This window comes from Ananas comosus, unplaced genomic scaffold, assembly GCF_001540865.1.
Source record: "Ananas comosus cultivar F153 unplaced genomic scaffold, ASM154086v1, whole genome shotgun sequence".
Taxonomy (NCBI): Eukaryota; Viridiplantae; Streptophyta; class Magnoliopsida; order Poales; family Bromeliaceae; genus Ananas; species Ananas comosus.
This window is the reverse complement of record NW_017890928.1, coordinates 299-20,329: the sequence shown is the minus strand read 5'-3', so window position 1 is coordinate 20,329 and position 20,031 is coordinate 299. Positions and strand designations below refer to the sequence as shown.

The 20,031-nt window shown below is 32.5% G+C and overlaps 1 protein-coding gene and 1 long non-coding RNA gene across 2 annotated transcripts; one reads left to right on the top strand and one right to left on the bottom strand.

The window, feature by feature from the left end:
* Positions 1-5,999: 5,999 nt before the first annotated feature.
* Positions 6,000-18,001, top strand: LOC109704430. Its single transcript, XM_020225165.1, has 11 exons — positions 6,000-6,433; positions 14,760-15,255; positions 15,378-15,616; positions 15,692-15,895; positions 15,973-16,062; positions 16,154-16,258; positions 16,344-16,730; positions 16,817-16,903; positions 17,261-17,308; positions 17,425-17,661; positions 17,772-18,001. The coding sequence occupies exons 2-11, from the start codon at positions 14,760-14,762 to the stop codon at positions 17,784-17,786; spliced, it is 1,908 nt and encodes a 635-aa protein (XP_020080754.1). The 5' UTR covers positions 6,000-6,433; the 3' UTR covers positions 17,787-18,001.
* Positions 7,673-9,182, bottom strand: LOC109704431. Its single transcript, XR_002214380.1, has 3 exons — positions 9,026-9,182; positions 8,277-8,331; positions 7,673-8,190 (listed from the first exon to the last, which is right to left on the bottom strand). It is a non-coding gene; the product is annotated as an uncharacterized LOC109704431 (long non-coding RNA).
* Positions 18,002-20,031: the final 2,030 nt, after the last annotated feature.

Below are 20,031 nucleotides of genomic sequence, written 5' to 3'. Positions count from 1 at the left end.
ATTATATATCATTAATACGATTGCAGATTATTATAACATTTATTCGTAAAATCATATATATATAGATGTACAGTATAATTGACACTTTATTTTTATATATTAAAAATAATATAATATATGATGAAGAATAGTACAATATACTTATATACTTTTCTTAATAGGTGCGTAGATTATCTCCTAAACTAATATAATATTTGTACAATTGATGCAATATTTATATGTTTTATATAAAGTATTAATATTACACAATTTCGTGTAAACATATATAACATATTATACTGTTTGTACATGATATAATCCATATTGATAATATTTATAAAATTATACAATATTTCAAATTAAAGATGCAAATATCATATCATTCTATATAAATGAACTTGCCTATTTAGAATAAATATTTGCACAGTTACAAGATATTCGTGCTCTTTTTTTTATTTATTTTTATATAGTTTTTTATTTTTATATTAGATGAAGTTTTCGTTTTTAGAAAAAAAAATACAGTATAATTATAAGTTTATAACTTGTCTATTGCAGGTTTCAGGAAAGTCAATATACATAATTGATTTGTATATTTGAAGAGGGGTAATTTCGTTATATTTCTTAAAAAATATTCAAATCTGCAAAATTAAAAGAGGATCAGATTTGTGAAATACAAAATCAGTAAATTTTTTATGTAGAAAGGTCAATAAAGAAAGAGAACTTCATAATTAAAAATATTTAGTGCAACTAATTCTAGTATTTCTTAATAAAAAAATAAAAAATAAAAAGGGTAACGGATATTTTTCCAATTTTTGTCGGCTATTAATTTGAGTTTGATTTTACATAACAAAAAGATGAATGGTGATTAAAAAAAAGAAAGAAAAAAACCAGAGAGAAGCAGCTTATTATAAAATTGAGGCCTTAAAACTTATTTATTTTAGGGCAAACTTCAATTTGTCTACGGCGGTTTAGTTTATTTTTCACTTTATCATCTTGTGGTTCAAAAAATTATGTTTAAATATGAGTTTATCTTTATTTTATTCAAAAAATTTAATATTAAGGCTAAATTACAAAAAAAAACTTCTTATAAATAAAATACCCATTTTTTCACTTTTCCTTCTTAACTTTCAGAAACCTATATTTTACCTCATCAACATTTCAAATTGTTGCATTTAGCCCTTCTTTGTTAGAGTTTCATCCCTCTTCTGTCCATTTCGTATAATTTATATCAAAAATGCCCTTCAAAATGGCAGATATATATTTTAAAATTATTTTTTTATAGAAGGTGTAAAGGAAATTTGGTCATTTTGTCATCTCCATTAACTTCGTATCCTCCTGAAAATATTTCTGAAATTTTAAAGAAATAAAATATAGATTTTTAAAAGGCAGGGGGAAAAGTAAAAAAGTGAATATCTAAACAAACTTAGCTAGAATTGTGAAGTAACTAACTAAGCTTCGAGCTTGAGACTTAGGATACCAACCACCAAGCCCTTTACCACTTGCGCTAAGCACGGTCAATAAATTAAACAAAAGTAAAGTATGATTTTTTGAATTATAGAGTGGTAAAGTAAAAACTAGCTAAACCACGAGAGGAAACAAATTAAAATTTACCATTTATTTTATTATTTTGGGTGAATTGCACTGCTAGCTACCAAGCTTTTTGAAATTTTACTTGTTAGTAGATTTAAATTTGTTTCAATGATCAGGACACTAAGTTTTAATTTTGATTTCCAATAAGTCACTGCTTTAAAGTCCAATCAAATTTTCTGATGGAGCAATCATCGCTGATTTTAAGCTATTATTGTTGTAAATAATAACAAGCGAGCATATTCAAAGAGAGATTAAGGAATTAGATGTGGTCTGTTGGTCGAGACGTGTGAAGTACTGTTCTACAAGCAAGATTGTCTCTTTATATGCAAGGCTCCGTCAATCATTTCTAAATATAACAATCACAGGAACGTCTCCAAAGTAGCACAATGTAAGCCAAGCAGACTCTCAGCAATCCAACAAAAATTGATGAAAAATCAATAGCAAGTAGAAGGCTCCAGTTTTGAAAAAAATTGGTAGAAAATAAAGCAATAGTAAAGGAAGGTGCCTTGCACTATGCTCCTCTCTCTCTCTCTCTCTCTCTCTCTCTCTCTCTCTCTCTCTCTCTATATATATATATATATATAGGGCAATTACTTATATACCCCAAAAAAGTTCTCAACTTTTGATTTATTCTTCTTAGAAGGTCTTTTTTACATTCTAACCTATTTCAAATATATCCCTAAAGTTAAATTTTATTAATGACACTACAACAAAAACGGTCTATAGCGACACTTTTAAATATTGGTATAAGTTAAAAAAAGTACTGCTGGCTAAATTACCAACATTTTTAAAAAATATTGTTATATGTGGGGTCGCTAGGTATATAGTGACAGTTAAAGAGTGTCGCTATAATCTAAAAGAGTGCTGCTAATTTACCAATATTTATTTAAGCATCTAACAACCGCCGGAACTCTATCTCGTTGGCTGCGGTGGCGGAGGAGGACGAGAGGAAGGGATCTTCGTCTAGGATTTCAGTTGATTGAGTGAGGGGAGAAGGGGAAATGGTAATCGATTTTTCTTTTTTTTTTTCTTTTCTTTCTTGTTTTTTGTTTATAATCAGGCCAAATGAGCTGGGTGGGGTGGGTTGAGTAGAGTACCCTTTTATTTTTGGTTGGATTAGACTTTATATTTAGGCATTAGTACGTATTTTTTTAAGTTTTGGCATAAATGTGACATTTACACAAAAGTGTCCTAAACATGTGTCCCTATAACCTAATTCTGTAGTAGTGTGAATTATTAACAATAGCTGTTATCTTTATAAAATTACTATTTTGTCTTTTCAAATTATATATTTCTATCATCACAAGCTTTTCTTATTTGCTCTTAAGTTAGGGGCACAAAAGTATTTTGATTTTTGGTTTTTTCAAATATACCCTTCTACCATAGGGATGTCAATGGGTACGAATACCCAAAATTTTATCTGAATCCGAATTCGAACCCGAATGGAGCGAATTTACTCGATGCTAAATGAATATGGTTTCGGATATGGATATCAAAAATAAAACCTGAGGAATATGGATATGGATATGGATATGGATTTGGATTTTGACTGTACCCGACCCGAACCCGAACCCAACCCAAATCCGATCCGAACCCGAATTTATTTTACATTATATATAATATGTCTATGAAAATTTTAATATTATATTTGAATTTATATTTTAAAAATTTAAATTTAATATAATATATTTTAAAATATTGAAAAAAGAAATAATTGTATCGGGTTCAGATTTCGGGCTTTTGGTCGGGTTCGGATTTGAATATTGATTTTTAAAATCTGTCCGGTTCGGGTTCGGATTCAGATTTTTGAAAATCCGCCCCGAACATGGGCTAATTCTAAGTGTAGAGCAAGGTAACCAGTACATGGGCTGCAAGAGTACAGGAATTTTAATGGGCATTGAAGAGAGCTTGTTTAGTGAAAGAGCTGAGGAGTGAGAAATCCAAAAAAGGGCTCGGATTAAAACTACTTTATATACGGTAAAGTGTAATTTTCTTTTAATTAGCGAATTGTTATCATGTATTAGAATATTCTTCTTTTATTTCATTAGCACATCTAGTTTTGGAGTTTCTGTTTCATAGTAATATTTATTTTGTTTGTTTTAGTGCAAAACCCTAGTAATTGATTTCAAGATTCCTGCTTCGAAATTTTGAAGAGAAGGAAAGGTATTTCCTCTCTAGAGAACTGCAAACTATTAGTTATAATCATGGAAATAATCGAAAATTTATTAGCATTTTTACTCGAAAAAGTTATTTAAAACATACTTTATGATATTTTAATAGAAATAAAAACATAGTATGTTAACATTGGGCATCTCAATATTGGGTTTCATCAAATATGGTTAATTAGGAGAGATTAATTGGGTTGGTACAATTAACAATTAGAAGCTGATAATGAAATAACATCTTAGAAACTCCTATGGGAAACAACACATATCCTAAGAAGAAAAAAAGTTTAAGACATGATTCTATATTTTTGTTTCTATACATGAGTAAAAGGGTAAGGAAACCTTTAATTTCATACTCTTTTATTATTTAAATTTATAATGTTTAAAGTTATTAATTTTAATAGATGCATATTACATATTAATTTATTATTTTTAAAATCAATATTTACGAAGATCTATAAACATGCATATTCATTCTACGTGAGTTATTTCATGAATTTTTTATTTTAAATACTATTAAAAATATATATAACATATATATCCATTAAAATAAGTTATTAAGAATTCTTGCTCTATTATTCCGATAGTCCCTAATTCAAGTGGACAGGATTTGATTGTTGACACTCGACATTCCAAATTCAAAGTCAATTCATTTCTAAAAAAAAATCTTGCTCTACTAAATTAAAATTTAATTTAAAATTAAATTGTATGAATTAAAATTAAAATAAATAGAAAAAGTTCATAATAAAATTAAAATTTAGAACTATCAATTTATAACTATATATTCTTTGCTTTTGGAAAGACACCAATCATATGATATATAGTTTTATAAGTGTACACTTTTACTTAAGTTGTGCTTGTACGAAATTATATTTGTGTCATCTCAGCTAATTAATTTTGTTCTAGTATTTTGTGCATATTGCTGCTTTATGGAAAGTAAGAATTTAAAACTATGCGTTTTTGTACGTTATAACTGCTTAAAATGTACTTATTATTATACATATATACCTTTTATTGTAAAAATATTTAATTAATAAAGCAAACACTCTTCACGCAACATTAAATAATTCTACAACATTTATTTTTTCTTTAGTGATGTTTGGTAAAATAGACATCATGCCAATTTTGAATGAAATAAATAACTCTAATTACATTAGAGAAAGGGAAAATTAGAAAAGTTTCATAGTGTGGTGGTGTGGAATCAATGTTCTATCTTTTCCTATATATTCATTGAAACTGTTGTCTTCAATAATATGTATTTGTAGTATCTGTTAGGATTTGGTTAGATTTGTAGTTGAATCCTAATTGGATTAGGATTAATATTTAAATATGTTGGAGATAAATTAAGATTTAAATATTAATTAGAGTAGAAATCTAATTAGATAAGAATTTAGGTAGCTTTTAATGTAAACTATAAATATAGTATACGTGCTATTATCGTCACTACTACAAAATCATCATTTAGCGTCATTTACTCTGCAGCATTTATCTAAATGATGCTAATTAATATATTTAACGGCATTACTTGATAATTGCCGCTAAATTTAATAGTTTAACAGCATTTTACTATTAATGCTGCAAAATAACATAAATTAGCAGCATAAATTAGTAAATGCCGCTAATGTTGCCGGCATTTTCTAAAAAATGATGCTAAATGCAATAAAATAGCAGCATTTATTGCTAAATGCCGTCATTAAACAATATATAATTATTAATATATCTCATTTTCTACTTAACTTTAAAATTTTTAAATTAAAGTTTGAAAATTTAGAATTTGAATTTTAAAAATGTGAAACTTATAATTTAAAAACTTAGAACTTATAATCTAAAATTTTAGATTTTAAATTTTAAATTCTAAAAATTTAAATTTAAATTTTTTACTTTTTTAATTTTTTAATTTTTTAATATTATATTAAACAAAATTTAAAATTTAAAATTTTGAGAGTTAAAATTTGAGATTTGAAAACTAAAAATTTAAATTTAATATCTAAATTGTTAATTTTCAATTTGTAATTTTAAAATTGAAAATTTAGAGTTTAAAATTTTAAATTTTAAAAAATTCAAATATAAATATAAATTTAAATTGAATTTGAATTTAAAATTTAAAAGTTGAATCTAAAATAAAAATTAAATTTGAAAATTTGAGTTTCCAAAATTTGAATTAATTTTCGAAAATCAAATTTTAACTGTTTCTGATTTTAGGTCTCGAAAATAAAAAAAAAAAAATCTAATTCGAAGTTTTAACTGTTTCTAACCCTAAAAATTTTACCCATGTCGTTCCCCCTCATTTTTCCCCCCTTTTTTTTCCTAGGAACCGCCGCCCACCTCCCCTTTCCTCTCATCCGACTCTTCCTCCTCAACACTTCCTCCTCTTTCCCTCCGCCCTCACCTCCATCACCCGCGCCACCTCCTCCCACTTGTGCACCGCCGCTTCCAGCTCTGCGCCCGCGGCCTCCAGCTCTGCGGCCTCCAGCTCCACGGCCGTGGCCTCCAGCTCTGCGGCCTCCAGCTCTGCGGCCTCCAGCTGTGCGGCCTCCAGCTCCGCGGCCGTGGCCTCCAGCTCCGCGGCGGCCACTTCCAACTCCGCGCGCCGCCGCCTCCAGCATCGTAGCCGCCGCCTCCAGCTCCGCACGCCGTCGCCTCGAGCTTGGCGGCCGCCGCCTACAACTCCAAAACCCCTGCTCCTCTATCGATCTGAGGTACTCCCCTCTCTCTCTCTCTCTCTCTCTCTCTCTCTCTCTCTCTCTCAGAGTTGTGACCTCAATTGTTTAATTTGAGATTCGAGATTAGCTTGTCTTGCTGCCAAAGATCTATTTTTTTCTTCCAACACATCTAAATATTCCTACAACTCGATACTTTAGAGTAGGTGAGTTGAGTGTTGTATCCTGCATGTATGCGTGGGGCTTTATATAGGTCTCTAAATGAAGCTTCACAACTAATGAAATTGTTCTCTATTATATTAATTTAATAAAGAGATTTGATTGACCATTCTGATTTACTTACGGATCCTAGGGTTGCTGTGAAGTTCATGGTAGTTTTCTAGAATTGACTTGCAATCTGGTTTTCATCAGCAAGGTTCAAGTCCTTATCAATAGCTTGACCATTTGGTGTATGCTATACAACTAGTGTACTAACATATAGAGCTTTTGTCTCAGATCACCATTAGACACATGTTCATGAGTGGATGTGCTAACAGGAGTGTTGAGGGTTAACAGTTTGGTTATCTATGGTAAAAGAGTGTAATAAAAATCAAGCGCCTAGACATTTGTTGCAAGACATTTTGGACATTTTTATATTGGTGGATTAGAGTATTGGTATAGTATCAGATCCATTATATAATGTCATGCGTTCTATTGATCCAATTAAATAAATGAGAAACACCCCTACAAATATGAGAAGGTTGTTGTTTGGACTGGTTCTTTAGACAAGAGAAACTTAAAAAAAGGCCCCTTGTGTCACAAAAGAAAAGGTTTACTATGATTCAGCAATATATATCATATACTTCCATCAAAATATTTCATCAAACAAAATGAGAATAGAGGTTTATTGAGAGCAGAATGAGCTAATTGGATAAAAAGATATAATTCACCACACTAGTCATCAAACTAATTCATAATTTGGAGTTCACAAGAGAAAACAGAATAATTTAGAGAGCAAAATATGATTCAACACAACCTGCATATATCTTAATCAAAACCCACATATTAATCAAAATACCATATGATTCAGCCCATCTAGTTAAGCTTTTTTGAGATCACTGGAACTGTCATGGAAGCATTACGAGTTACAACAACACAAAGCCACGCACAAAGTAAACATTACAATAAAGTAAAACAAAGCCTACTAAAACACCAGCACTCGACATATATATAAAAAAGAAAAAGCACGAAATTGAAAAAGAGAAACTAAACATTAGTTAATTACGCAGTCCGTCCTCATAAGCAATGACTACTAAATTATTATATTCTTTGATAAACTAGCTTTCGAGTTTGAGAGATTCCTGAGTTCATATCAGAGGTAGCCAGGGTGGAAAGAATCCCCAAAAAAAAACAAAAAAAGAGAACCCTTTAGCTAGAAAGGTACACCTTCTCTTCTTATATAAAGATCACTGGAATTATCACAGAATCATTACAGAGTAATAGCAACATAATGTTTTTCCATAGCTAACAAACCGTCACTAATATTTTTTGATAGCTGACAAACAAAATAAAATAATACACCTCACAAAATGCGATTATCTTACCTGTTGTATCAGAAGGGGATGAAGGTAAATCAGACCCAATTGAAGATGGCCCAACACGACTCGGTGTTGTCGTTGCCCATGACGAAGAGGTACCGAAATAGACATAGGGTGAAATTCGCCGTTTTCGGCGGTTCGGAACCCACCTCGACTTGCTATGTTGTCGCCGATAAAAGAAAAGCTGCGCGCGACTCTTCTCGCGGTTTTCCGAAATTACTACACATGACAACAGATTTCGAATTACAATTCAAGAACTGGAATTTTCAATCGAGCTTAAATCACGCAAATTGAACACTAATCACCTTCAATTGCCACTAGCTAGGCGTGAATCGCGACTCTCATATACGCCTAGACACTCTGCAAGCATTCAATTTGACGATTAAAGATGCGAACTGTGCCAATTGCATCACACAATCCAATTCCTACATTCATTTCGATCATGCTTTTTCTTTCTTTTCTTTTCACTCCATTTCTTCCTTTTTCTCATCTTCTCTCTTTCCTTCATTTCCCTTTCTATTTCTTTTCTTCTTTCCCTTTTCTTCATTCTTTTCTTTCATTCTCTTTCTTTCTTTCTCCCTCTCTTTCTTTTCTTTTCATTTTCTTTTTCTTGCTGTCCCTGCAGCAGCAGCAACTTGCTGCTGCTGCAGCTGCTCCAGCTGCTCCAGCTGCTGCTGCTGCAGCAGCAGCAAGGTGCTGCTGCTGCTGTAGCACTGCTCGCAGCAGCAGCAAGGTGCTGCTGCTGCTGCTGAGCTACCAGCAGCAGCAGCAGCCTGCTGCTGCTGCTGCTGCTCCTGCTGCTGAGCTCCAGCAGCAGCAGCTTCTTGCTGCTGCTGCTGCTGCTGCTGTTGAGCTCCCAGCAGCTGCTGCTCCAGCAGCTGCAGCAGCTGCTGAGCTGCCTGCTGCTGCTGCTACAGTAACTCGCAGCAGCAGCAGGCTGCCAAAACAGCACCAGCAGCAGCAGGGAAGAAGAGGGGAAAAGAAAGAAAGAAGGGAAAAGGGGGAGGGAGGAAGGAAGGGAAAAGAAAGGGAATAAGGATAGAAATTTATTTACCTTATCTCCAAATCATCTTCATCAACTTCTTCTTCATCATCTTCTTCTTCTTCTCTTTCTCTACTTCTCTCTTTCTCTCTTTCTTTTCTCTTTTCTTTTCTTCTCCCCTGTTTTCTGGCAGCAGGGAATAAAAGAGAGGGGGAGGGGATAAAGATAATAGAGATAGAGAGGGAGAGGATAAGATCAAGCCAATTTGCAACTTAATACATCAATTTTCTTATTTGCAATATGGTCCCTCTCTTACTCTCCATCTTCTTCTTCTTCTATTCTTTTTTTTTGCTTTTCATTACTTACAAATATAAGAGAAAGAGAAAGAGAAGAAGGGAATAAGAACAAGCCATTTTGCAACTTGATCCACTATTTTTACTATTTGCAAAATGGTCCCTGGTAGAAATAACTTGGCCCAAATAATTCGATTTCACACCAATTTCGCGTCAAACGAATTCACCTCATTTCTACTCTTGTTCTCACACCTACACAAGTGTCAAAAGTCCGTACATTACAAAACTCCTTGTCCTATATATAACGCGGCTGACCATGTATAAGCAGATGGAAGCCTCTCGGGAGCACCATACGCTTTGTGAATTTGAAACCTCTGAGGGCCTGAAATACCTTGCAATGCTTTAAATCCCTCCAAAGGAACCTGAGATAACCACCATAAAAGAATTAGGTTACTAGATAGTTATGAAAATTATAATGAGAATCAAGAATCGCAGCAAATAAAAGAAATTTACTAATACTAATTTCATCATGAATATCATCCCGTCCAGCCAATAATTAACTAGCAAATATTCTTCAGGTTATAAACCAATGAAGCTCCATGTCAACATGGTAACCAACAAATCTCTCAAAAAAAAAAAAACATGGTAACCAACAAAGCAACTAAATTCAAGAATAGCTTAGGTTCAGTCACCGGTGTCTATAACCAACAAAGCAACTAGACCAATGAAAACTCATGTAAGTATTGCTAACACTTAGCGCCTTTAACATGCATGTGTTGCATATGTAGCCTTGGTATTTTAATTATTTGGAATATTCATGCTGAAAGATAAACCACAGCTCTATTCTCATAAACCACAACTCTATTATTAATGGTAGACATCAGCAAGAGTCAAAGTGCCCACAACATTGGTTCGAATCGTCTCAGGCTTGTGTGACTCGCACCAATCAACATTAGGTCTACCGGTCACACCAGCTGCATTAAATACATGTGTTGGTTTAACATTCTGCTTAAAGTACTTAAAAATTTCTCTTTTTCACGGTTGGCTTTGAATGATAGCAAAGGGATCGGTTAATTGTTATATAGATCAATGTCTTGGCATTTGGCTATCCATGAATGTTCATCGTACTATGTTTGATAAATTTTGTTTTTCTTATCTCATTTGATTAATTAGTTCTTTTGCTTTGATTGTTTAATTAACCTCTACCGAGTCTCGAGTCTAAGTAGTGTGAAAAGATGCATTAATTAGATCAAGCAAATTGATCTTCTTATTTACATGGATCAGGAAGTAAAAGCGTGGAAGAAAAAACTTGTGGGATAGCTGTGGTTGAGGTCATCTTCTACTTCTTCTTCTGTTTGCAGATTAGGTAAGTTATACTATATCCCTTTTTTATTCTCAGCTTTTGTTAAAATTGCATCACTGTCTAAACATATATATGTTTTTAAATGTGTTTTCTTTTTTCAACTTAGGTTTACACTCATTTTTTATCTTATCTTCTCACAATCTTATCATCTATATTATGGATAAGAGCTGGATACGCGAATCAAGGTTTGCTCTAACACAAATAAAGTTATTCTTTTTCCAAAATACATTAATTTGTATATTAATCCATATTCACTTTCGAAAATGTAGGGTTAGTGAAAAATATCTTCAAGGAGTTTCAAACTTTCTCGATTTTGCATTTTTGAATGCAATGCAAGAAGGGTTAATCCTTTGCCCTTGTAATAAATGTACAAATCGCTATTGGCAAGATAGAGAAACCGTTCTAGATCATTTGATTTGTGATGGCTTTTCAAATGATTATACAAATTGGATCTATCATGGAGAAAATGTTAATTTGTTCTCCTCTATGCACGATTTTGATAACACTGATGTGCATGATGATATGCATGGCATGCTTAATGAAGCTTTTGGTATTTTTCATGAACCTGATGAAAACATTGCGCAACGAGAATATATGTCCAATGAAGAACCTAATGAGGAGGCCAAAAAATTTTACAAATTAGTTGACGATTCAGAGCAGGAGTTATACCCTGGTTGTAAAAAGTTCTCAAAACTCTCATTTATTGTTAGATTATTTCATTTGAAGTGTCTTAATGGGTGGACAAATAGTTCATTCACGGCGCTACTTACTCTAATTAAAGAGGCACTTCCTGATGGTGAAACTCTCCCAAATTCATTTTATGAAGCAAAAAAGATCATCGATGACTTAGGTCTACGGTACAAGAAAATCGATGCTTGCCCAAATGACTGTCAGTTGTACTATAAGGGGACTTCTACTGCAAGTTCATGCAATACTTGTGGTGCTTCTAGGTGGAAAACTACTGATAATAATGTAAAGTGTGACACATCGACCTCTAAGAAAGTTGGCAAAAAAATTTCAGCCAAGGTTGTGTGGCACTTTCCTTTAAAACCAAGACTACAGAGATTGTTTATGTCATCAAAAATTGCTTCACTTATGAGATGGCATCATGATGGTCGAACAAAGGATGGAATAATGCGACATCCCGCTGACTCCCCAGCATGGAAAACATTTGACTTTGAGCACCCAGAATTTTCTTCAGAACTTCGTAATGTGAGACTCGGCCTAGCAAGTGATGGTTTCAACCCGTTTCGAACAATGAGTACAACACATAGCACATGGCCAGTTATTTTGATACCATATAATTTACCACCATGGCTGTGTATGAAACAACCGTTTATTTTTTTGTCCTTACTTATTCCAGGACCAACAGCGCCAGGTAATAATATTGATGTGTATTTAGAACCATTAATTGATGAGTTGAAGGATCTTTGGCTTGATGGATTGAATACTTATGATGCATCAATGAAGCAAAACTTTCAAATGCGTGCTGCATTATTGTGGACCATTAGCGATTTTCCAGGGTATGCTAATTTGTCAGGATGGAGCACTAAAGGGCGTTTGGCATGTCCTTCTTGCAATGTTGATACTGAATCTCGCTACTTAAAGCATGGTCGAAAATTTTGCTATATGGGCCATCGTCGATATTTAGAAACAAACCACAAATTTCGACGGGATAAGATTTCTTTTGATGGGAGCCAAGAACTTAGAGATGCACCTGTTCCATTATCTGGCTCGATGGTCTTGCAGCAATTACAGAATGTTGAAAACAAATTTGGCAAGTTAGAAAAGAGAAAGCGAGGAAAGGGTGTTAATTTACCACACAATTGGAAGAAAAGAAGTATATTCTTCTCTTTGCCTTATTGGGAGAGCATTCTTATACGTCATAATTTAGATGCCATGCATATTGAGAAAAATGTTTTCGATAATTTACTTTGGACATTATTAAATGAAGATGGTAAAACAAAGGACAATATAAAAGCTCGTCGTGACTTGGAAGTTATGGGTATTAGAGACTCACTCCATTTAAAACAAAATGGAAGCAAAACCATAGTTCCTCCTGCATGCTTCGTGCTTTCTAAGCAAGAAAAGAATATTTTCTTCAAACTACTAAAATCAGTTAAATATCCAGATGGATATGCAGCAAACATTTCAAGTTGTGTGCATGTAAAAGATCGAAAAATTATCGGACTAAAAAGTCATGACAGTCACATATTTTTACAACAATTGCTTCCTATAGCATTAAGGAGTGTTCTGACAAAGAATGTAAGCTCGCCGCTTATGGAAGTAAGTAGGTTCTTTCGGGAACTATGCTCCAAATCTGTCAGAGGAAAAGATTTACAACTATTAGAATCTCAAATAGCCTTGACACTTTGCCATTTAGAAAGGATATTCCCACCAGCCTTTTTTGATATTATGGTTCATTTGATTATACATCTAGCTAATGAAGCAAGAATAGCTGGACCAGTCCAATATAGATGGATGTATCCTATTGAAAGGTATTTATATATTTTACTTGATTTGCAAACTTTTATCTTATGCATTTACTATTTGAACTAAGTATATGATTTATATATTAAAACATATAGGTTTTTACAAGAATTGAAATCTTATGTGCGCAATCGAAGGCACCCCGAGGGTTCAATAGCGGAAGGGTACCTTGCACAAGAAAGCTTGGCATTTTGCTCTCAATATTTGGAGGGTGTTGATCCAACACATAATAAACCAGGAAAAAACTATGATGAAGACTTAGAATTGGTATCACATCTATTATTTCCTTTGTCAACAGAAGGTCGACCTCTAGGGCATATAGATATGTTTGACCTTGATGAAACTTCGTGGATACAAGCACATCGTTATGTGCTATTCAATTGTGATGTTGTTTCTCCATACCTACAGTAAGATGACCAACAACTTAATTTCTTTTGTAGTTTATTTTTTTATATATTATATAACATATGCTAGATATAATTTTCTAACTTATAACTGTAGGAAACATATCGACATAATAAAAGGGATGAAGCGCCGAATGCGGCCAAGGGAAATAGAGCGAATTCATAGTGAGACATTTCATGACTGGTTTAAAGATCATGTAAAAGATCGTCCTTTTAGTTTAAATTTTTATGCATAGTAAAGTATACATTTTTGTACAAAACATTACTGTACTAATTAATGTTTTCTTAATTTGATGAGTAGGTTAGTAAAGCAGTTGATGAAAAGAATGAAAATTTGCCGGAGGATATTATCTCGCTAGCTCGTGGCCCTTATAAAGCTGCACGAAGATACCAAGGTTATATTGTCAATGGATTTAGATTCCACATCAGAGACCGTGAAATTAATAGAAGAACTCAAAATAGTGGAGTTGTTGTCACTGCTCGTACATCTAGTTATGCTAGCGCCAAAGACAAAAATCCTATTGCTGGAGATATAATATACTATGGAATTCTCACGGACATAATTGAATTAAATTATTATGAGCATTTTAAAGTGGTGTTATTTAAATGTGACTGGGCGGATGTGCATTCTCAAGGTAGAGGAGTAAAAACAGATGATTTTGGGTTCACGTTGGTAAATTTCAACCGACTATTATTTAAAGGCCACGAACTCTCTGATGAACCTTTTACCTTAGCCTCGCAAGCGAAGCAAGTCTTCTATGTACAAGATCCTATTGACAAAGATTGGCAGATTGTCATTCATACAAAACCAAGAGATTTATTTGATATGGACTCGGAAATTCCAATAGATGATATGGAGCTGCACTTGAATAGTACGTTTGAAAATATAGAAAATGTCAATATTAACGAAGAAGTTAGTTGGAGAAGACCTGATATGCCCGAAATTACAATTGACACATCTATGATGAACATCCAAGAATTGGTAAATGCTTGTGATGATGCAGAATGTGAAGATGAAAATGGTCTAAATTGAGGTTGTGATTTCTTGGTATCTTCTCTTTAGTATATATATTTTTTACAATTAATATATTATTTTATTAATCTATTTGAAGCTGCAATGGTTATTTGAGGATAACCATTTGTGAAGTTTGTTTATGCAATATTTTTTTTTTCGTGTTAAAATTTGTCTTCTAAATTATTCTTATGATTTATCGTATTTGTATTCTAATGTAGCTATTTTTTTTTTCTATATGTAGATGGACTCTAAGGGTAAAGAGAGAAGTTCAAAAAGACCATATTCTGATCAAAGGGACTATGATGAGATGCTTCTTGGCTCGGACCATTTTCTACATGAATTTTTGCGAAACGAACTTCATTCTACTAAATCTCTAGAAGATCAGCCCGCCTTGTCACTTGAGCATGCACTTCATCATTATATGAATCATCTAGTTTCTAGCTTGCACCAAGAGCAACGCCCATCACTTACTTCTGAAATTCTAGATAACAATATTCCTGTCCAAATAGGGTCAACACAGAACCAGCATGATCTAGCTAAACAATTACCACGACAACATCATGATGCTCACTCTATTCCTATCCTCGAGCAGCCACATAGTGATCCAGCTATAGATAAACAACCTATTTTGGGAACCGTTCGGAGTCAACAAAGTGAAGATCCTCTACAAAATTCAACATTTCCTGAAGATTCTGAAGATGACATAGATTCTGAAGAAGATGAGGATATAAATCCCGGTAAGTGTAACATTTAAATACTTTATTTAATAGTGATCAAATGCTTTATATATATTCAAAAACTCTATTCTCTAAAATAAGACTTCTATGCATATTATTTTCTTATATTTGTATTTAAACAGATTCCATTGAACTATCCAAGAGGAAACGAGGGTGTACAAAGTTGCTTAAAATATTTAAAAGAGAATCTCCAAAATCTGTGAAGTTTAATAAGTATGGACAACCTATTGGAAAAACAGCTACTACTTTAAGCAATTTCTTGGGTTTGATAGCAAGAAATGGACGTGTCACTTCACTCCAATATAAGGATTGGAGGATGGTACCGGCCACTATTAAAGATACAATATGGCTGATTGTGCAGGTAACGATATTAAACTTTTTTCAAATTAATTTTTTTTATGACCCTTTATTAAGAACATAAAATTATATTTTATAGAAAAAATTCATCATTCCAGTCAGTGGAAAAAGATGGGTTATGATGTCTGTAGGAAAAAAATGGAGAGAGTTCAAAACTAGACTTAAGAAACACAACTATGACCCGTACAAGACATATCAAGAAAGGATAGCACACCGTGATGATCGTGTAGCTCCAAACGAATGGGAATATCTTATTAAGTATTGGAGTTCTGAAGTGGGACAGGTAAAATTATTCATACTATTAGATATTTATCATAAGTTGAACTCTAAATATTATGCAATACTTGAGAATTTTGGTAGGAGCGTTGTGCCAAAAACAAAACCAGTAGGGCAAAGCAAACAACTACACATACTTCAGGAACAAAGAGCTTCGCAAGGGTTCGAGCAGAGGTAACTTTTTATTCTCTAAAGTAATTTTTTAATTTATTATTTTTTCATTGTATATTAGATAACAATAAGAAAATTTTCTATATTTTATTAGATGGCAAAGGAAAATAATAAAATTCTGCCAAAAAGACACGAGGTTTACATAAGAACGCACACTCACAAAAATGGTGAGCCTATGGATAGTTGCAAAAAAGAAATAGTAAGTTTGTTCTATTCCTAAAAAAATTACTTAAATAATGAGGGTTAACTAATGAATATTGACTATATTTTTTTTTTTTGCATAGGGTCAAATTAATGAAATTTCTGCTCTTTATTCTGATATTGCGGGAAAAAAAGCTAGTAGGGATGACCTTTTTGCTAGAATACTTGGAGAAGATAAGCGAAATACAATTCGCAGTTATGGCTTGGGTGTTGCTGCCACAAAAGTATTTGGATTAGATCCAACTCGTGCTGAATGTTTAAGAATGCTTTCCGAATCTGAAAATGAGCATGAGAAGGAGAGGCATGAAATGCAACAACAATTGGATAATATGAAGCAAAAATATGAAGATATGCAAAATGAAGTGGCAATATTGAAGGCACAGTTTGAAGTAATAAGCAAAAGGCCCGAAGGCGTACCTACATCAAGGAGAAAAGATATGCAACATAATGAAATTCTAGATACTATACCGGTAGTAGAAATTAATATAGTAAACAATATATACATTCAGCTTATACTTTAATTCATTACATGCATCTTATATTTTTTATTTTATAGGTTGTAAACGCCAATGTTTGTCCAAAAGAACCATCATGGAATGAAGTAAGCTCTTTACAGTCTAGTTATGAAATTCCACAAAATCAGGTAAATTTTGATTAAAAAATTTTTCTATCGTATGATTGAAATTTTTACTATTCTATTATTATTAATAACTGCAAATCATCATAGTTGCAATGATAACATACATTGATAATTTTTTTGAACATTTCGACTAGCCCAAGATTTAAGATCTTTAATAATAGTAATAGTTGCTTCTTGTTTATTCTTTGTACTATTTGTAGATTTTATATAAGATTGGATAATTCAATGATATCAAAATGTACTTATTACAATGTTAAAAGTTTTATTATTGGCATTTTTTGTTCATAATCTACTTATCTTAATTAAAAACATACCTTGAATTAACTTGATATCTAATCACGCTTTATATTTCTAATATAGGAATCTCGATCAAGAATGAAGAAGATTCGAATTGCAACAGATAATTGGGTTCTTTTTTACTCACTTTTTCAAATATTTTTTCTCATATTCTACCTTCATTTGTTAATTATGACTTTTAAGATAATTCTGATTATTTTTTTGTTTCTTCATCTATTTAATAATAGGATGGAAGTGAAGTATATTTGAAGAGTTTAAAGAAGCCCCACAATAATGTAGCGCAGGGTACTCTTTTAAGTAAGGACCCAAAAACCAAAGTAGGCGGGGTCGAGTTAGGACCACAGTGCTGGGAAATTCAAATTGATATACCTATCATCCGCGTTGAACCATTGCTAAGATCATATAAAGGGTATCGAACCATCGGAGATGCCGTAGGAGCAAGTGTGGCCTGGCCATTTACTTTTGTACGTATTTTAAATTTAGTTATATTCTTCTCATATTTGTTGCATTTTACATATATTTCTAAAATTGTCTAAGAGCTTATTTTTTGTTGTTCATTTGATCTATTCTTCAGATTAAACGCAAGTAGGATTGAAGATATGCGGTTTCACTATTCAAGCATTTTGGAAATCTTCGCAATAGAGGAATATTAGTTACTATTTTAATATATTCATGGTTGTGATTATTAAAAGACCATATCAACTATATTGTATATGGATATACTTAATTATGTCCTTGTGTTAGGTTGTTAACATTTTGAAGCACTTGTTTGTTATGTTTAATATGTACGTACGTACATGGATATGTCTTATGTAATGAAAGATTTAAATTTTTTATATTTTATTTGAAGTTGAAATTATTAGTGAATGGTATGATTTTTATTCTCATGCATGGTGTAAAATTAAAAAATATTTGATATTAAATAATAAAATATTGATAAATATTTTTTTATTATTGTGAATGCAGATTAATTGGCATTAATTCTACCACACTAAATAATTAATTTTAAAATAATAGAATATCAATTTTCATCACTACTAAGAAATGCTGCTAAAAGTGTTGTATTAGCAGCATTTTATTCATGCCACTAATAAAGATGTTAAAATTAGCATTTAAGAGCTTATTTAGCGGCATATTTATTATTAGTAAGAAATGCTGCTAAAAGTATTTGTATTAGCGGCATTATATACATACGCCACTAATTAACAATTTAAAATTAGCATTTAACAGTCCTTTTAGCGGCATATTTTAAATGACACTAATTAATTCACAATAGCAGCATTTATAGCATATGCTGCTAATACTTTTAGCAACATTGGTATAGGCGGCATTTAGTGTTATGTGCTGCTAAAAGCTTTAGCAGCATATGTCGAACTTTTAGCAGCATATATAAATGCTGCTAAAGGCGAATTTTCTAGTAGTGCGTGGTGGTGATGTACGGATTAGCTACACCCATATGACATGGCCAAGGTGGTCATGATTTTGGATGCACCTAATGCATGGGTGCAAGAAGACGTGAGCGACTTTCGTAGCGGTAGGTCATTTATATACCTTGTGCACGATTGCACAGGATGAGAGGGAGATGTCTTCTGAGACTATAAAAGACGAGAGAAAGGTATGAGAGATTCAAAAAGAGGACTCGGATTGTAGTTATTCTGTTACAGAAGAGGAGTCAGGTGTAATCTTCTCTTATTTAATAAATCTTATTTTACCCACATATTTTTTATTTGTTTGTTTTCTCTCTTTTATGTTGTATCAGGTTCTGATGAGGAGACGGGTTTATGGTAAGAATTTACGATCGACCTTCATTCGCAAATCCCCAACAATCCGGCTTCCAGGGATACAATAACCAGTCGGTATCGGCAGCGGGTTGCGGATCTCAAAAATTCAGTTACCGGGGCGAAATCTCGCTTCCCAATCAGTATACTATTTATGAACAGCCAAATGACTAAACTAAAGCAGATATTATTTATTTAAATCATTAATATTATTCGTTTAATTTTTTTATGGTTAATTTGCAAAGAGTTTCAATTTAACAAAGATTTTACAATTATAGAACCACTATTAAATTATTCAATAACTCAATGAGTTCGTTGCATTTCAACATTATTTGTTTAGAAGGTTAAAACACCAACAGATTTTAGATTTCAGACTATATATATTGATAAATTTTCTTATGAATTTGTTTAAAAAATTTCTTCAATTGTTCTATCAAAAACAGGAGAATGAATATTAAAATTAAGTACCATTTAAGGAGTTTAAGATTGGAGAAGTTGTTGCGCTTGCAAACTACAATAAAAACAAGCATTAAGATCTATGTATAATTGTACTGTCAATCTTGTGGCGCCAAATTTTAAACGTATTATTATGTTTTGCAATTTGCATGAAATTCTATAGCTACTTAAATTTTTCTATCCCATTGAAATTAAACATTGTTTACTCAACACGAGTTACGGTTTCGACATTAAATTAGTTGTATATATGAACACATATATATCTTTAAGTTGTCTTTCCATTAAGCTACTTGCATAATCTTTAAAGCCAAATTTGCATGGCGAGAAGTGTGATATTTCTTCAGTTCAGTGACTGAGAGATGGCCTGTCTTTAATGAAACAAAATATATAGAAAGTTTGATTGCAATATACATGAAGCAAAATAAATAAAACTAAAATTGTACCCTTCACTCCCTCTTACTAAAGTTGATTTGATTGTATCCTTATTTTGATTACGGCCGTAGAAAAGTTGTTTAGAGCTTTTTCATTTTTTTTTCATGTTCCAACGAAATGAAGTAGAAAAGTTAAGTTTCAATTGTATATACATCGATCGACAAGTAG

Bases quoted from the DNA above. Each gene is read 5' to 3' on its own strand.
- LOC109704430 (XM_020225165.1), top strand. From the start codon at position 14,760: ATGGACTCTAAGGGTAAAGAGAGAAGTTCAAAAAGACCATATTCTGAT. The intron at 16,063-16,153 runs GTAACTTTTTAT...ATATTTTATTAG, and splicing joins TCGCAAGGGTTCGAGCAGAG to ATGGCAAAGGAAAATAATAA. The intron at 17,309-17,424 runs GTTCTTTTTTAC...ATTTAATAATAG, and splicing joins GAATTGCAACAGATAATTGG to GATGGAAGTGAAGTATATTT.